At 56.3% G+C, this 12,403-nt stretch overlaps 1 protein-coding gene across 2 annotated transcripts; it reads left to right on the top strand.

The window, feature by feature from the left end:
* TSPAN17 (tetraspanin 17) lies at positions 584–11,203 on the top strand. Of its 2 annotated transcripts, XM_005682744.3 has the most exons (9): positions 584–838; positions 4,088–4,138; positions 4,229–4,375; positions 5,451–5,621; positions 7,739–7,864; positions 8,411–8,458; positions 8,946–9,062; positions 9,151–9,212; positions 9,662–11,203. In XM_005682744.3, exons 1-9 carry the CDS (start codon positions 752–754, stop codon positions 9,696–9,698), a joined length of 846 nt encoding a protein of 281 aa, XP_005682801.3. In that variant the 5' UTR covers positions 584–751; the 3' UTR covers positions 9,699–11,203. The 2 variants fall into 2 exon arrangements, with proteins under 2 accessions (XP_005682801.3, XP_017906125.1); XM_018050636.1 differs by lacking the exon at positions 5,451–5,621 and having other exon boundaries at positions 591–838.

Here is a 12,403-nt window from a genome sequence, read left to right as displayed (position 1 = left end):
ACCCAGGTGTCATCCCGACTGAATTTGAACCAGTACAGACTGAACTGAATTTCCGAGTGAAAAGCACTCCTGATTCGACTCCCCTGTAATAAAATGTCCTGCACGTGTGCTAAAAAAACACCATCCATATAACTATTCTCTGTTCGCTCACCAACGCGGTCGTTACGTCTTTTCAGGGATGGGCACCGACCGCAAGGCCGGGGGTTGGGGTGGCGCTGGTACTGATCCTTGCGGTGTGGGGGGAACTGGGGGTCTTTAGTGCCTGCGACTTGCGGAGCTTTCAGCAAGCATGTGAGGTGGGTCCGAAGGACGCAGCAGCAGCCAGCGTAAGGGGCAGAGTCAGGCCTAGAGGCGGGGCTCCCAGGGGGCTGAGTCGGGCAGTAGGGAGGGGCCCGGACTTGGGGTGGTGTGCCTGTATGGGGGCGGGGCCCGGAGGGGAACAGTCGGGAGGGGGCGGAGACAGACCCAGAGGCGGGGCTCCAAAGGCGACTGAGTGGGGCTAGGGGCGGAGCCTAGGGCGGGGCGGAATCAGGCATTGAGGAGGGCCTCTGAGTGGACCGAGCGGGGATTGTTCGAGCGCCGGGGGCGGTCCCTGCGGGGCGGGCGGGGCCCGACGGGCTCTCTGTGTGGCCGCGGCCATGAAGCCGCAGCCGCCGGGCTAGGCCCCGGGCGGCTCTAGCCCAGGGCGGCCCGCGGAGGGCCGGGCCCAGCCTCCGGCCCCGGTTGCCGGGCCGGCGTGCGGCCACTCACGATGCCCGGCAAGCACCAGCACTTCCAGGAACCCGAGGTCGGCTGCTGCGGGAAATACTTCCTGTTTGGCTTCAACATCATCTTCTGGGTGAGCGCGGGGTGGGTTCTGGGCCCTGTGCTGGGGGTGGCGGAAGGAGGAGGCTCAGTCCCCTACTAGGGGGAGACACTCTTTGCCACAAGGCCTTGGGACCGTCCCCTAACTTCTTCCTCCCCTTCCCACCTCCACGCCCACCCTCTGGAGCACCTGAGGGAATTAGAGAGGCCCGGATTGCAGGGGGCGGGTCCCAGCCACTGCGGTAGTAGGATGCGGAGGGGTAGTCTTCCGGGGTCTTTTCAGGGCTCAGCGGAGAAATGGGAGGTGTTTCGGTGAAGACCCCGCGGCCCTGCTTGGTGCGGGTCGCCCGCTCTCCCTCTCTTACCCTGAGGTGTAAGGGGTCCGGGGAGCCCCACCTCTGGTTTTGCCGATAGGGAGGAAAGCCTCCGCGAAGGGCTGGATTCCCTCTCCATCCCTCTTACCGCTCCAGTACCTGGGCCTACCGCTTCGCCTTAAGCCCTTATAAAGAGGTGGGGCGGGGGGGGGGGTGAGGGGCACGGGAATAGGTCAAACTCCCACCCGCAAACTAAGAGGCTTGCAGGCAAGGAGGGCAGTCGCCCTAGTTCTCAGCCGAGGACAGGGGGATATTCCCTAATGAAAGGCCAGGAGAGCTGGCCTTGGGGAACAGAATACAGCATTCCACAGCTGAGCAAATGGAGGTGTCAGGGCCAGGCTGTCCCTGTCTGGAGAAGGGAACTGCTGGTGCCCCTCCCAGGGTGGAGGGTTGCCAAGTCATCTTTCCCTTCTCCCTCCCCCATCCCATCTCTCCAAGGCTACTTGCTGACTCTTCAGCCTCTACTCCTGACGCCTTGGTCAGAATGTCAGGCGCACTCAGTTTTGTTTAGCAGGAATCAGTGGCACTGCCCTCTGCCCACAAGCTGCTCCGGCAGTGTGGGTGTCCTTTGGCCCCTGCAGTGCCACAGCCTCAAGAGTGTGGGCCATGTGCAGAGAGCTGGTCTGGTGGGAAAGTCTGGGGCTCTAGTTGTCTCGGGCCTAGCTGTGAGACAGTGGGCAAGTCACTTCTCTCTGGGCTTCAGCTTCCCTAACAGGGAGTGGGGGATGATGAAGCCTGCTCCTCAGGGCTGTTAGGCAGATGACATGAGTTATAACTTACTGTATTCTCCCAGTCACTTTAATTATGTCTACATTTTATGGGTGAAGGAAGAGGCACAGAGAGGTTAAGTCATGTAACCCAGAGTCACACAGCCAGGAAGTGCAGAGCCAGGGTGGCAGCTCAGTGGGCAGTAGGTGGAGGTGAGGCTGAGCACTGAGCAGAGGGAGCTGCCAGATATCAGCGGCGGTGGGGGTGGGGGGAGCGAGGCATGAGAGACCCAGGCTTGTTCCAGGGTTCCCCAGGATGGGACAGAAAGTGTGAAAGGCCCCAGGGCTGGGGCAGAGTTTGAGTTTCATGCTGAGGGCAGTGGGGATGGATTTGTTTTAGTTTCTGTATTAGAGGCAGATCTGCCTGACTGCCATGGGCAAGGAGACCAGGGAGGCAGGCTAGGGCAAAGGAGGGGTGATGGCGGGTGGACAAGGTGAGGAAGGTTTCAGGGGAGATTATCAGGCTGAGTTGACAGGACTGGCCCAGAGCACCCTGTGGTGTCTGGCTTGATGTCTTCAGTTTGTCCCGTGCACCACCAACCATGATCTTACCTCTGGGCCTTTGCCAGTACTTCCGCCCGAAATTCAGTACTTCCGCCTGAAATTCAGTACTTCTACCTAGAATTCAGTACTGCCTGGAATTGTTTTCTTTTCAATGCCCTGTTTCATCATTCAGGCCTCAGCTAAAATGTCACCATGCTCCCTAACTGAAACATGCTCCCCCCCACCCCACCACCACCCTATCACTTCCCATCACATCACCCTGTTTGATTTTCTTTAAAGGCTCTGTTGGTATCTGAAACTACCTTGTTTGCTCACTGTGGGTTTCCCCCACTGGAGTGTAAACTCCATGAAGGCTGGGAGCTCATGTGCCCTTTTCACTGATGTATTTCGGTGCATGACATGGAGCCTGGCACTCAGAGGCTTTTGCAGCAGGCGGGTGGACTAAGGGCTCTAGAGCCAGAGAGAGGTTTGCGTGGAGATTGGGAGATTGCCAGTGTCATGATGAGGTGAAAGATGAGTTTGAGAAGAAGAAGGGTAGGTTGGAGGTTGAGGTTGGAACCTGGTGGAGGAGGGGTTGGCCTTGTGCCTGGCACCACTGAAGCAGAGCCTTGTAGGAGGGAGGCTGAGAAAGGGCTGGAGGAGGAATGGCACTGCGTTAGCCGTGGGGAGGTTCGAAAAAGAGAAAGTAGTAATCATTCACCTGTCTAAAGGCCATGGGCGGGTCAGATGGGATGAGGCAGGAGAAGTGAGGTTTGGTTTCACATCCCAGATCCAGTGTGGGGGAGGGAAGGAAAAGTATTTCTGGAAAACCAGTACAGCAGTGAGAGGAGCCTGGGGTCAGAAAGGGGTGGGTGCAAAAGGTGGCTGGCCAGGGGTGGATTTGGCTGAGGCTCTGTGCTGAGGCGGGGAGGGAGCCTGTAGAGAAAGCAAGTGGGAGACAGAGGTCTGAAGAGGTAGGGTCGTGGCCTCACTTGGGCAGGAGGGGCACTCTCCCTCTGAGACTAGATGTCCTGCTCGGGTTCAGGCAGCTGCTCTGAACATCCCGGGCTTGTCCTAGCACGGAGATGAGGTCGGGTGGTGGGTGGTGTTTAGGAGGTCTAGCCCAGGGCCCCCCTGCGGATCCAGCTCTTCACTGGGATTCCTGGTCATTCAGAGGTCTTTGGCTGTGAGCTGCCAAGATGTACTCTGGCAGATGGAGGCTGGAAAGGTGGGACGGGAGTAGAGTGGCAGTCACAGAATTGCAGGGAAGCAGGAGGACCAGACTTGGGAGGATACTGGAGAGGATGCCAGGAGCTTGGAACCCTACCATAGGCCTGAGGTGAGGGAAGAGGCTCAGGAACCAGTCACTGCTGCTTGGTGGGACTGTTTTGGCCTTCCTCTGCTCCAATTCTGAAGTTCCAAGAGGGATCCCTTCTTAGGGCTGGGGAGGGTTCAGTGTTCCAAGCTGTGCCCTGTGGGAAGAAACACTGAGATGCAGTCTTCGACAGATGGAAGACCCTGAATCCCATTTACAGTGCTTTCCCCTCCTTCTGTCTCTCCCTGTGGCTTCCTGAAGAGCATGAGCACCAGCGGGGAGGGGTCTCTGCTGGGATGGGAAAGCATGCTGGTGCCTTCAGCTCTTTGCTGCTGTTCTTGCAGGTGCTGGGGGCCCTGTTCCTGGCCATCGGTCTCTGGGCCTGGAGTGAGAAGGTAAGGCAGCGGGATGTAGTGCAGGGCTACTATAGGCTGAGATGGTGGGAGGGCCAGTCCCCCCCACCTGCCTCTGTTCCCCCTGCACAGGGCGTTCTCTCCAACATCTCGGCGCTGACAGATCTGGGAGGCCTTGACCCTGTGTGGCTGTTTGTGGTGGTTGGAGGCATCATGTCTGTGCTGGGCTTTGCCGGCTGCATTGGGGCCCTCCGGGAGAACACCTTCCTGCTCAAATTTGTGAGTGCCCTCCCACCTAGATTCACTGGGGACCCCAACCTCCTCCCACCCACTTCTTTTTTTTTTTTTTTTAGTTTTTTATTTTTTAAATTTTAAAATCTTTAATTCTTACATGCATTCCACCCACTTCTTATATATAGTTCATGCTTAGTAATGGTAGTTTTATTATTGTTTAATTTTAACAGTGGTCACCAGATTTGTATGGTTAATACATTTATAGGATCCTCTGTTGTAAGTGGGGCTTCCCTGGTGGCTCAGCGGTAAAGAAGCCCCGAGTTCAATCCCTGGCTAGGGAAGATCCCCTGGAGGAGGGCATGGCAACCCACTCCAGTATTCTAGTCTGGAGAATCCCATGGACAGAGGAGCCTGGAAGGCTGCAGTCCCTGAGGGTCGCAGAGTCGAACACGACTGAAGTGACTAAGTAGCAGCAGCAGCTGTTTTAGGTGACCGACACCTAGTGGCCTGGGCCCTAAGCGAAAATGGCCATTAGGAAAACGCAGGGGTGTGTTAGCTGCCAGCGCCTTTGGATCAAGGGGCCAGCACAGTGTCACTTGGCCTAGCCTCTCTGTTTCCCAGCTCTGTGCCTCTGGGTTGGCTCCAGACCCCTTGGGGTGGAAAGACGTCCAGGAATCGGGTGGGCGGGAGGGGAGTGGTGCGGGGTACTGGCTTCAAGCCTCTGCTGGAGGCTGAGTCTCTCCTTTCCCAGCCATTCTGCCAAAGTTCTTTAATTGCATCTCCTTAATCCTGATTGGCCACCTCTGGACCAATCCCTGTGGCCCCAGGGGAGTTAGTGCTCTGATTGGTGGGCTCTTGATGCGTGCCTAGTCCTCTATATGGAAGTGGCTCCTCCGGAACCAAAGGAACTGGAGTTGTGTGTGGAGGGTGGCTTCTCAAAGACAATAGAGTAGGTCAGAACAGCGGTAACTTTTTTCATTGTAAATCAATACTAATATGGTAAAAGGTGGAGACTCTGGGCTGCCTTGAGTCAGGATGAGGGAGGTTGAAACCGCACTCAGTGGCAACCCCTATCCCTGTATCTCTTACCCCCACGGTCTGTCTGTCTGCCCGCCACCAGTTCTCCGTGTTTCTTGGCCTCATCTTCTCCCTGGAGCTGGCAACAGGGATCCTGGCCTTCGTCTTCAAGGACTGGATTCGAGACCAGCTCAACCTCTTCATCAACAACAATGTCAAGGCCTATCGGGACGACATTGACCTCCAGAACCTCATTGACTTTGCTCAGGAATACGTAAGTCCGGCATCCGGCTCCAGCTACATACAGGAGGCACCTGCCAGGCAGATGAACGGAGGAGCAAGTTCCCTGTGTGCTGGGACCATTCCCTTGCCTACCAGGCCAGGCAAGACCCAAGGAAGAGAGCCAGGTGTCCCCCTATCTGAAAGGAAGCCAGCCCTTGGTGATCTCCATGTGCCTAACCCTGCATGGACACAGGGTTGGGGAGCAAAGGCCAGAGGCTTCAAACTGGTAGCTCCTAGGCCAGGCTTAGGACACACTTGAAGGAAGAAATGTGGCATGAAAATGTAGGTTTCTTCTTCTACTAAGCTGGGCGCACAGTATCAGCCGGGGCTGTATTGCCATTGCCCCTTTGCCGGTAAAGAGGTTCTCTGCTACCATCCCCGTCACTCTCTTTTACTATACCTGTTGGCCCTCCTCTCTCATTTATATTATTTGTTTGGCCTCTGAACTTATTCAGGTTTGAGACCCGCCCCACTGCCCAGAAGCTCTGCCCTTAAGCTTGCAAACCTAACCCCTGTGAAGAAGCAGTCAGTGAACAGTTCAAGAAATCCTAGACACTTTCCGCCTGCACATTCTCACCCACTCACACACTTCATCACACACACTCATAGTCGCACCCACTTCAACAGTCATGCTCTTTTGATGCCATCCACCCCAAGAACTCTGGGATCCAGAGGTGAACCAGAGCTGGTGCCTGTTTTGAGGAGCTCTCAACCCAGGGCAGAAGTAAACGAAGAGCCAGGTGGTTAGGATGTGATTTATTTGTTCATTTAATGCAGAATCGTGATGGACCAACTATGTGCTGGGTCCTGAGCTAGGTGCTGGGGATTCAGGGGTGAAAAAGAGCTGCTGCTGCTGCTGCTGCTAAGTCGCTTCAGTTGTGTCCAACTCTGTGCGACCCCATAGATGGCAGCCCACCAGGCTCTGCCATCCCTGAGATTCTCCAGGCAAGAACACTGAAGTGGGTTGCCATTTCCTTCTCCAGTGCATGAAAGTGAAAAGTGAAAGTGAAGTCACTCAGTTGTGTCTGACTCTTTGCGACCCCATGGACTGCAGCCTACCAGGCTCCTCCGTCCATGGGGTTTTCCAGGCAAGAGTACTGGAGTGGGGTGCCTTCTCCGGAGAAAGAGCTAGGGACCTGTCTTTGTGCAGATGGTGATTTGGGGGAACAGACAGATGATAAACAAGCAAAAGAAACAAACGTGTGTGTGTGTGTGTGTGTGTGTGTGTGTGTGTGTGTGTGTGTAGCGTTATAAATTGTGGTAAAGGCTGAAATGGGGAAGCACGGAGGAGGAGAAGGCCTCTAGGGGCTGGCCCTGGGGGAGGAGAAGGAGCAGGGATGTGATGAGAGGAGCCAGTGTTCTCCAGCGGGAGCAGGGGTGCTGAGCAGAGAGGAGGGAGGCAGAGCTGCATGGCTGTGCCTCACTCCCCCTCTTCAGTCCACAGGGCCTACCTGTGTCTGCCACCGAGCTGGTCCCTTGAGGGCCAGCTATTTGCCAGCCTGTGCTGTGTCAGTGAGTTAAGGCTGCCTGTCTCCCCACTAGATTGTGAGCTGCTTGCTTCATTGCAGCCCCACCTAAGGAAGCAGTCCATTGTCTTGGGTAGGGGTCATGGGGATATAGGTGCCCACGATAGCACCCATGAAGTGGGATAGGGCATGGTCATGAGGGTGCCAGGATTGCTCTCCTGTCCCTGGAGAGAGGAAAAGAGAAGGTCTTTCGTAAAAATTGTGGGACAAGTGTGGGGAGACCAGGCACAGATAGGGGCCTTCAGCCTCTCTGCAGGGTTTATTGAAACTCCCAACCCTCAAGGTGGACTAGAGGAAGCCACAGTCCTTGGGCCACCGTCCTCGCCCACTCCCTTTGCTCAGCCTCTCTCGGGCTGGGGGACAGGCTCAGGAGACCCTTCCCAGTACCCCCAGCCCCCGTCAACCTGGTCAGGAGCCTCGAGCTGCTCTGATGGCCCTGGGCCCAGGCTCGACCTGTCTGTGGGGAAGTTCCCACCTGACTGGCTGTCTCCAGGCCACTGGCAGCCAGCCTGGGCCTGTCCCCAAGCAGGATGGGGCTCCTGGGGTGGGCCTGGCTCATCCGGGCTCTCCTCCCACCCCCTAGTGGTCTTGCTGCGGAGCCCGAGGGCCCAACGACTGGAACCTCAATATCTACTTCAACTGCACTGACTTGAACCCCAGCCGGGAGCGCTGCGGGGTGCCCTTCTCCTGCTGCGTCAGGGACCCGGCGGTGAGTGCGCCTTGGCGAGGGGCGGGGCCTCAGCGCGCAGGCACGGTCTGGAACCAGCCCACCCCTGACCTCGCCTCAGCCCTGCTCTGGGGGCCACCGATGTCTGGGAAGCCCTCTTATGTGTAGTAGTAGCCCTGCTGGGCTTGGGAGTTTGTGTTGGTGGGTGGCGTTGAGGCCTGCTGGATGGGGACTGCTTCTCTTGGCCCACCATGCTGGGGTGGCAGGGGTAGGGGTTCTGAAATGTTCATGGTTTTCTTTAAGAGCAGAAGTTTCTTGCAGTGACATCCCTCCAGTCACAGGGCACAGGGACACTGAGGGCCAGGTGTCTTCCCATTCTTATAACACATGGGCAGGCAGGTCTCCTAAAAAGGAAGCAGTTCAAGCTGGCGTTGTGGCCATGCGCCTTGGCAACAGGGAGAGGCGCTGGGGTCCTAGCCAGCTTCCCTTGAGGAGCGGCGGCCGTGGCGGAATCCATGGTTCCATCCGCTTCCCCTGAGGCCTCATGGGTGCCCCTACCGAGTTGCTCCCTGGCGTGTTTCTCCTCAGGAGGATGTCCTCAACACTCAGTGTGGCTACGACGTCCGGCTCAAACTGGTGAGAGGGGTGGGGACAGGGCTGAGGGCAACTGGGGGGATTCGGATAAGAAGGGGGCCCCTCATACACGCCAAAAGGCCTCAAGGATTCCGGGGGTGGGAGTTGGGGAGGAGGGAGTGCTGAGTCCCAGGAGGCACAGAGGTCTTGATAATGCCGAACCCAAGGCAGTGAACTCCTGTAGAGGAGGAAAACAGGAAGACAGGGATAACGAAATAAGAACAGCAGTGTGACAGATTCACCTAAGTACTAGGAAGAAGCTAAAAGCAGGGAGGTAATGGGGTTGGGGCAGGGCAGTCAGGGAAGGCCTCAGAGGAGAAGCCGTCTGTGCTGAGACCCCAGGGAGGAGAAGGCCCTTTGGTGGGGCTCCAGGTGGCAGGCACTAAGGTATAAGGCCCTGGGCCAGGCTGAGCTTGGTACGCCGGACTGACGTGGGGCCCCTGGTGGCTGTGGGTGGGCCGAGCCAAGCCTGGTGCCCGTTTGTCCCCAGGAGCTGGAGCAGCAGGGCTTCATCCACACCAAAGGCTGCGTGGGCCAGTTTGAAAAGTGGCTGCAGGACAACCTGATTGTTGTGGCAGGGGTCTTTGTGGGCATCGCCCTTCTCCAGGTACCACTATGGCCCTGCACAACCTCACTCTGTCCCGGGAAGTCTGCCCTCCCGGTGGCCCCTCCCTCACCTGCCCTCTGTCTTCCAGATCTTTGGCATCTGCCTGGCCCAGAACCTCATCAGCGACATCAAGGCAGTGAAGGCCAACTGGTGAGGCTGCCACGCTGGCCAAGGCCACTCGCCTGGCCGACCCAGGGACCCTCCACTCTGCCCATAATGGGCTAGGCTGCGGGAGGTGTTTCTGCTTGGACCTGAACCCCACATGGGGCTTGTGGGCCACTGCACTGTGCGCCCATGGAGAGCCACATGGCTCTACCCGGCTGCCTGTCCTGGAGCTGTGTGTACGGAGGGTGGGTGTCACAGGGAGCTGCCGTCTGGGCTGCTGTTGGGTGGTTGGCTCTCCAGGGGACTAGGAAGGGCCCAGCTAGGAGGGGGCAGGCCAGGTGGGGGTGGGCTTGGGGACTGCTGTTGCCTGGAACTCAGTCTTGTGTATCTCAGAGTTCTTTTCACTAGTGACCCCTCCAGGAACCCACTTCAGCCTCAATGTCTCAGACTCTAAAATGGGTCCAAGAATCTTCTCTCCCTTGCTTGCCTCTCAGGATCAAATATGATGACGGCTACAAACTACTCAAATAAACAAATCCTTGAAAACCAGTGGCTTCAGCCCAGCATCCTGAAGGTTCTGTCAGCTGCAGGGCCTCGGCAGAGCTCTCCACCCTGGGCCCTGGCCCAGACCCACTCCGCCAGTGCATTTTCTTGGTCTGGGTAGTATATACATTTGAGCCAACCTTTAAAACATGGCGTATTTCATGTAAAAGTCCAGATCCGTGAAGATTGGCCATCCGGCCCCAGCGGCTCTTGGGACGTCATCATCCCCCCGTGCTTCCTATTCTCTGAGACCCGCCTGGCCGGTGCTGCTCACCCTGTAGGCTGGGGTTGACCTCCCCTCTGCTGTAGGGTTTTCCCCTGGAAACACCTCGAGGCTGCCATGGGCCAAGCCTGGAGTGAGGCGCAGGGATGTGAAAAATGGAGAGGCCACACAACTTGGGTGGGGTCCAACCCCACTGGAGACTGAGATGAATGCCCAGTAGAGTGGCTGAGGTGTGGAATGGAGATCAGGAAGGTTTGGGGAAGGAAATAATTGGAAGTCAAAAACTTGGCACCCATAGGGTTGGCAGGGAGCCTACTTTGGGGCCCATGGTGGTTGATGCTGGGTCTCATTTGGAATCAAATGGTGGCCTGCAGAGCTGCCTCATGACCACCAGAGGGCACTCCAGCACAGCTTTGCTTGGGTCTGGCGACTTAACACTGCAACCTCTCATACAGCCAAGTGGCTGGTGTGTCCACCCTGCTTACCAGTGCTTCCAATTCAGGGAACTTGAGATCTTTGAAAAGAGTTCAGACTTGGGAAGTCTGACTGTTGCTCTCAGCTCTGCCTCTTAGCTGCATGAAGGGGTGTGTGGCATATAAATGCTGCACCCATCCATCCAGGGGGTGCTCTTTGTGGATCAAAGGGATCTGTGGGTAGTTCATAGATCTGAAACTCAGATGCTCTTAAGGTCACGTAGGTCATATAAATGAATGAAGTAGGCCTTTGACTTGTGAGGCCTTTGCAGTGCCACTGACTTTCCTACTGTCCCTGAAGACGACACAGAGAGACGTTGCTTTATGACCAGAGAAATATTTGGGCCACTGAGTTGATGATGTACCTTGAGATACAACGGAGTATGGTGGGGACTCACAGAGCATAGATCCCCGTCTGAGCTTGGTGACTGTCATTTAGTTGTGGCTAATTGTTATAAAGTGGGAATGCAGGTCTAATGTCAGAAATCCAGAGAAGCCAGGAATTCAGGATTTTATGTGAAATAGACCTATTTTTAAGTTGTTAACTAATAAAAAAAATTGAAATGCTGCAAGCCCAACGAAAGGTACAGCTGTGGCGCCTGTGACACTGCAGATCCCTCTGGGACAGTCATCCGCTGGAGTCCTGGCTGCTCTGCCATCCAGGGATGCTGAGAGCTGCCGCTGGGAGGGCAGGGTATCGGGTATGCAGCCAGCACTGTGGCTCCCAGACGCCAGCTGGACAGTGTCCGGGGTCCCTGGCAGATGCCAGTGTACCACAATAAATGCAACTCACAGTATTGTGCGTGTCTTGCTTTTTTAATTTCAGAAGCTTTCACTTTTCATTTTCCCCTTAAACCTCAACAGCGCCCCCTGTGAGGTAGAGATTCTTTTCCTGATGAAGAAACTAGGGCTGGGGGGCGGGTGGGGGGAGTCACGCAGCACACAGCTGGAGGAGGCACCCAGCTCTGAGCCCTCTCACGGGAGGTCTGCACCAGCCTGTCCTGCTTCTCTGATGCACACGAGTGACACCTGCAGTCATAGTAGGGGCAGCAAGGCATCATTCCCCAAGCTTGAGTTAAGCTTCCGTGCAGGTGCTGGGGATGCAGAGGAGAAAGAAGGGCGAAGTCCTAGCCCTTGGGCTCCATTCTTGTGGGGGAGGCACGAATAAATAAGCATTTCCTTCATATAAGCTATGAAGAAAATAAGAGTGATGGTCAGACAGGAGTAGCTAGAGGGCCTGGGAGAAGGGACCTTCTGATGAGGTGGTGGAAGGGGTCCCATCTCTGGGAAGCTCCAGGGGAACAGTTGCCCTGGGGACCCTGAAGCTGGTGGGTTTGGCATAAGGGAGCTTGGTGTGCTGGAGAGGGAAGTGTGGGTGAAGGTCAGAGGGCACAGATAGAGGGAAGTGGTGGGACGAGGATGTATTTGGAAATAGGACCAATGAGATGCATAGGAATGACTGGAAGGGGTGGATGTGACCTTGGCTGGGGACCCAGAGTTCCCCAAAGCTCAGTTCTGCTACAGGACATCCATCCATCCACTCAGGCTGGAGGCCGGGGTCACTGGAGCATCTTGCCCTTGCCCTCCTGGAGCCCACGGTCTCTTGGCAGGGACAGGTGGAACAGTTGCTAGTGATGTAACATGTATGTGGTGATGAGCACATGAGGATCACTCCACGTGGCATTTCAGGCTCACGAGAGATGAATTTCCTGTCCCCAAAATAGAACTTGGAACAGTTCGTTTCCTTGTACTAAGGAGCCCTTACCCAGATGGGACCTCTTGGTGTGTAGAAAACACAAGGAAGCTTTATAAGCACCCCAGTTCCCATCACTCTAGGTGGGTCCCTGAGACATGACCAAGGTCACCCTCTCACCGTCTATCGGGGACACTCGTGGTGACGGTTGGGCGTTGACTGGCAACCTGGGAGTCCCTCAGGAGCCCTTGGCCTGCCTGGTCTAACCGGAGGAGAAGCTGCCAGCAGCTCACCCAGCTACTCA

Source organism: Capra hircus, chromosome 7 (assembly GCF_001704415.2).
Source record: "Capra hircus breed San Clemente chromosome 7, ASM170441v1, whole genome shotgun sequence".
NCBI classification, from domain to species: Eukaryota; Metazoa; Chordata; class Mammalia; order Artiodactyla; family Bovidae; genus Capra; species Capra hircus.
The sequence above is the reverse complement of the archived record's forward strand: the minus strand, read 5'-3'. Positions and strand labels throughout refer to the sequence as shown.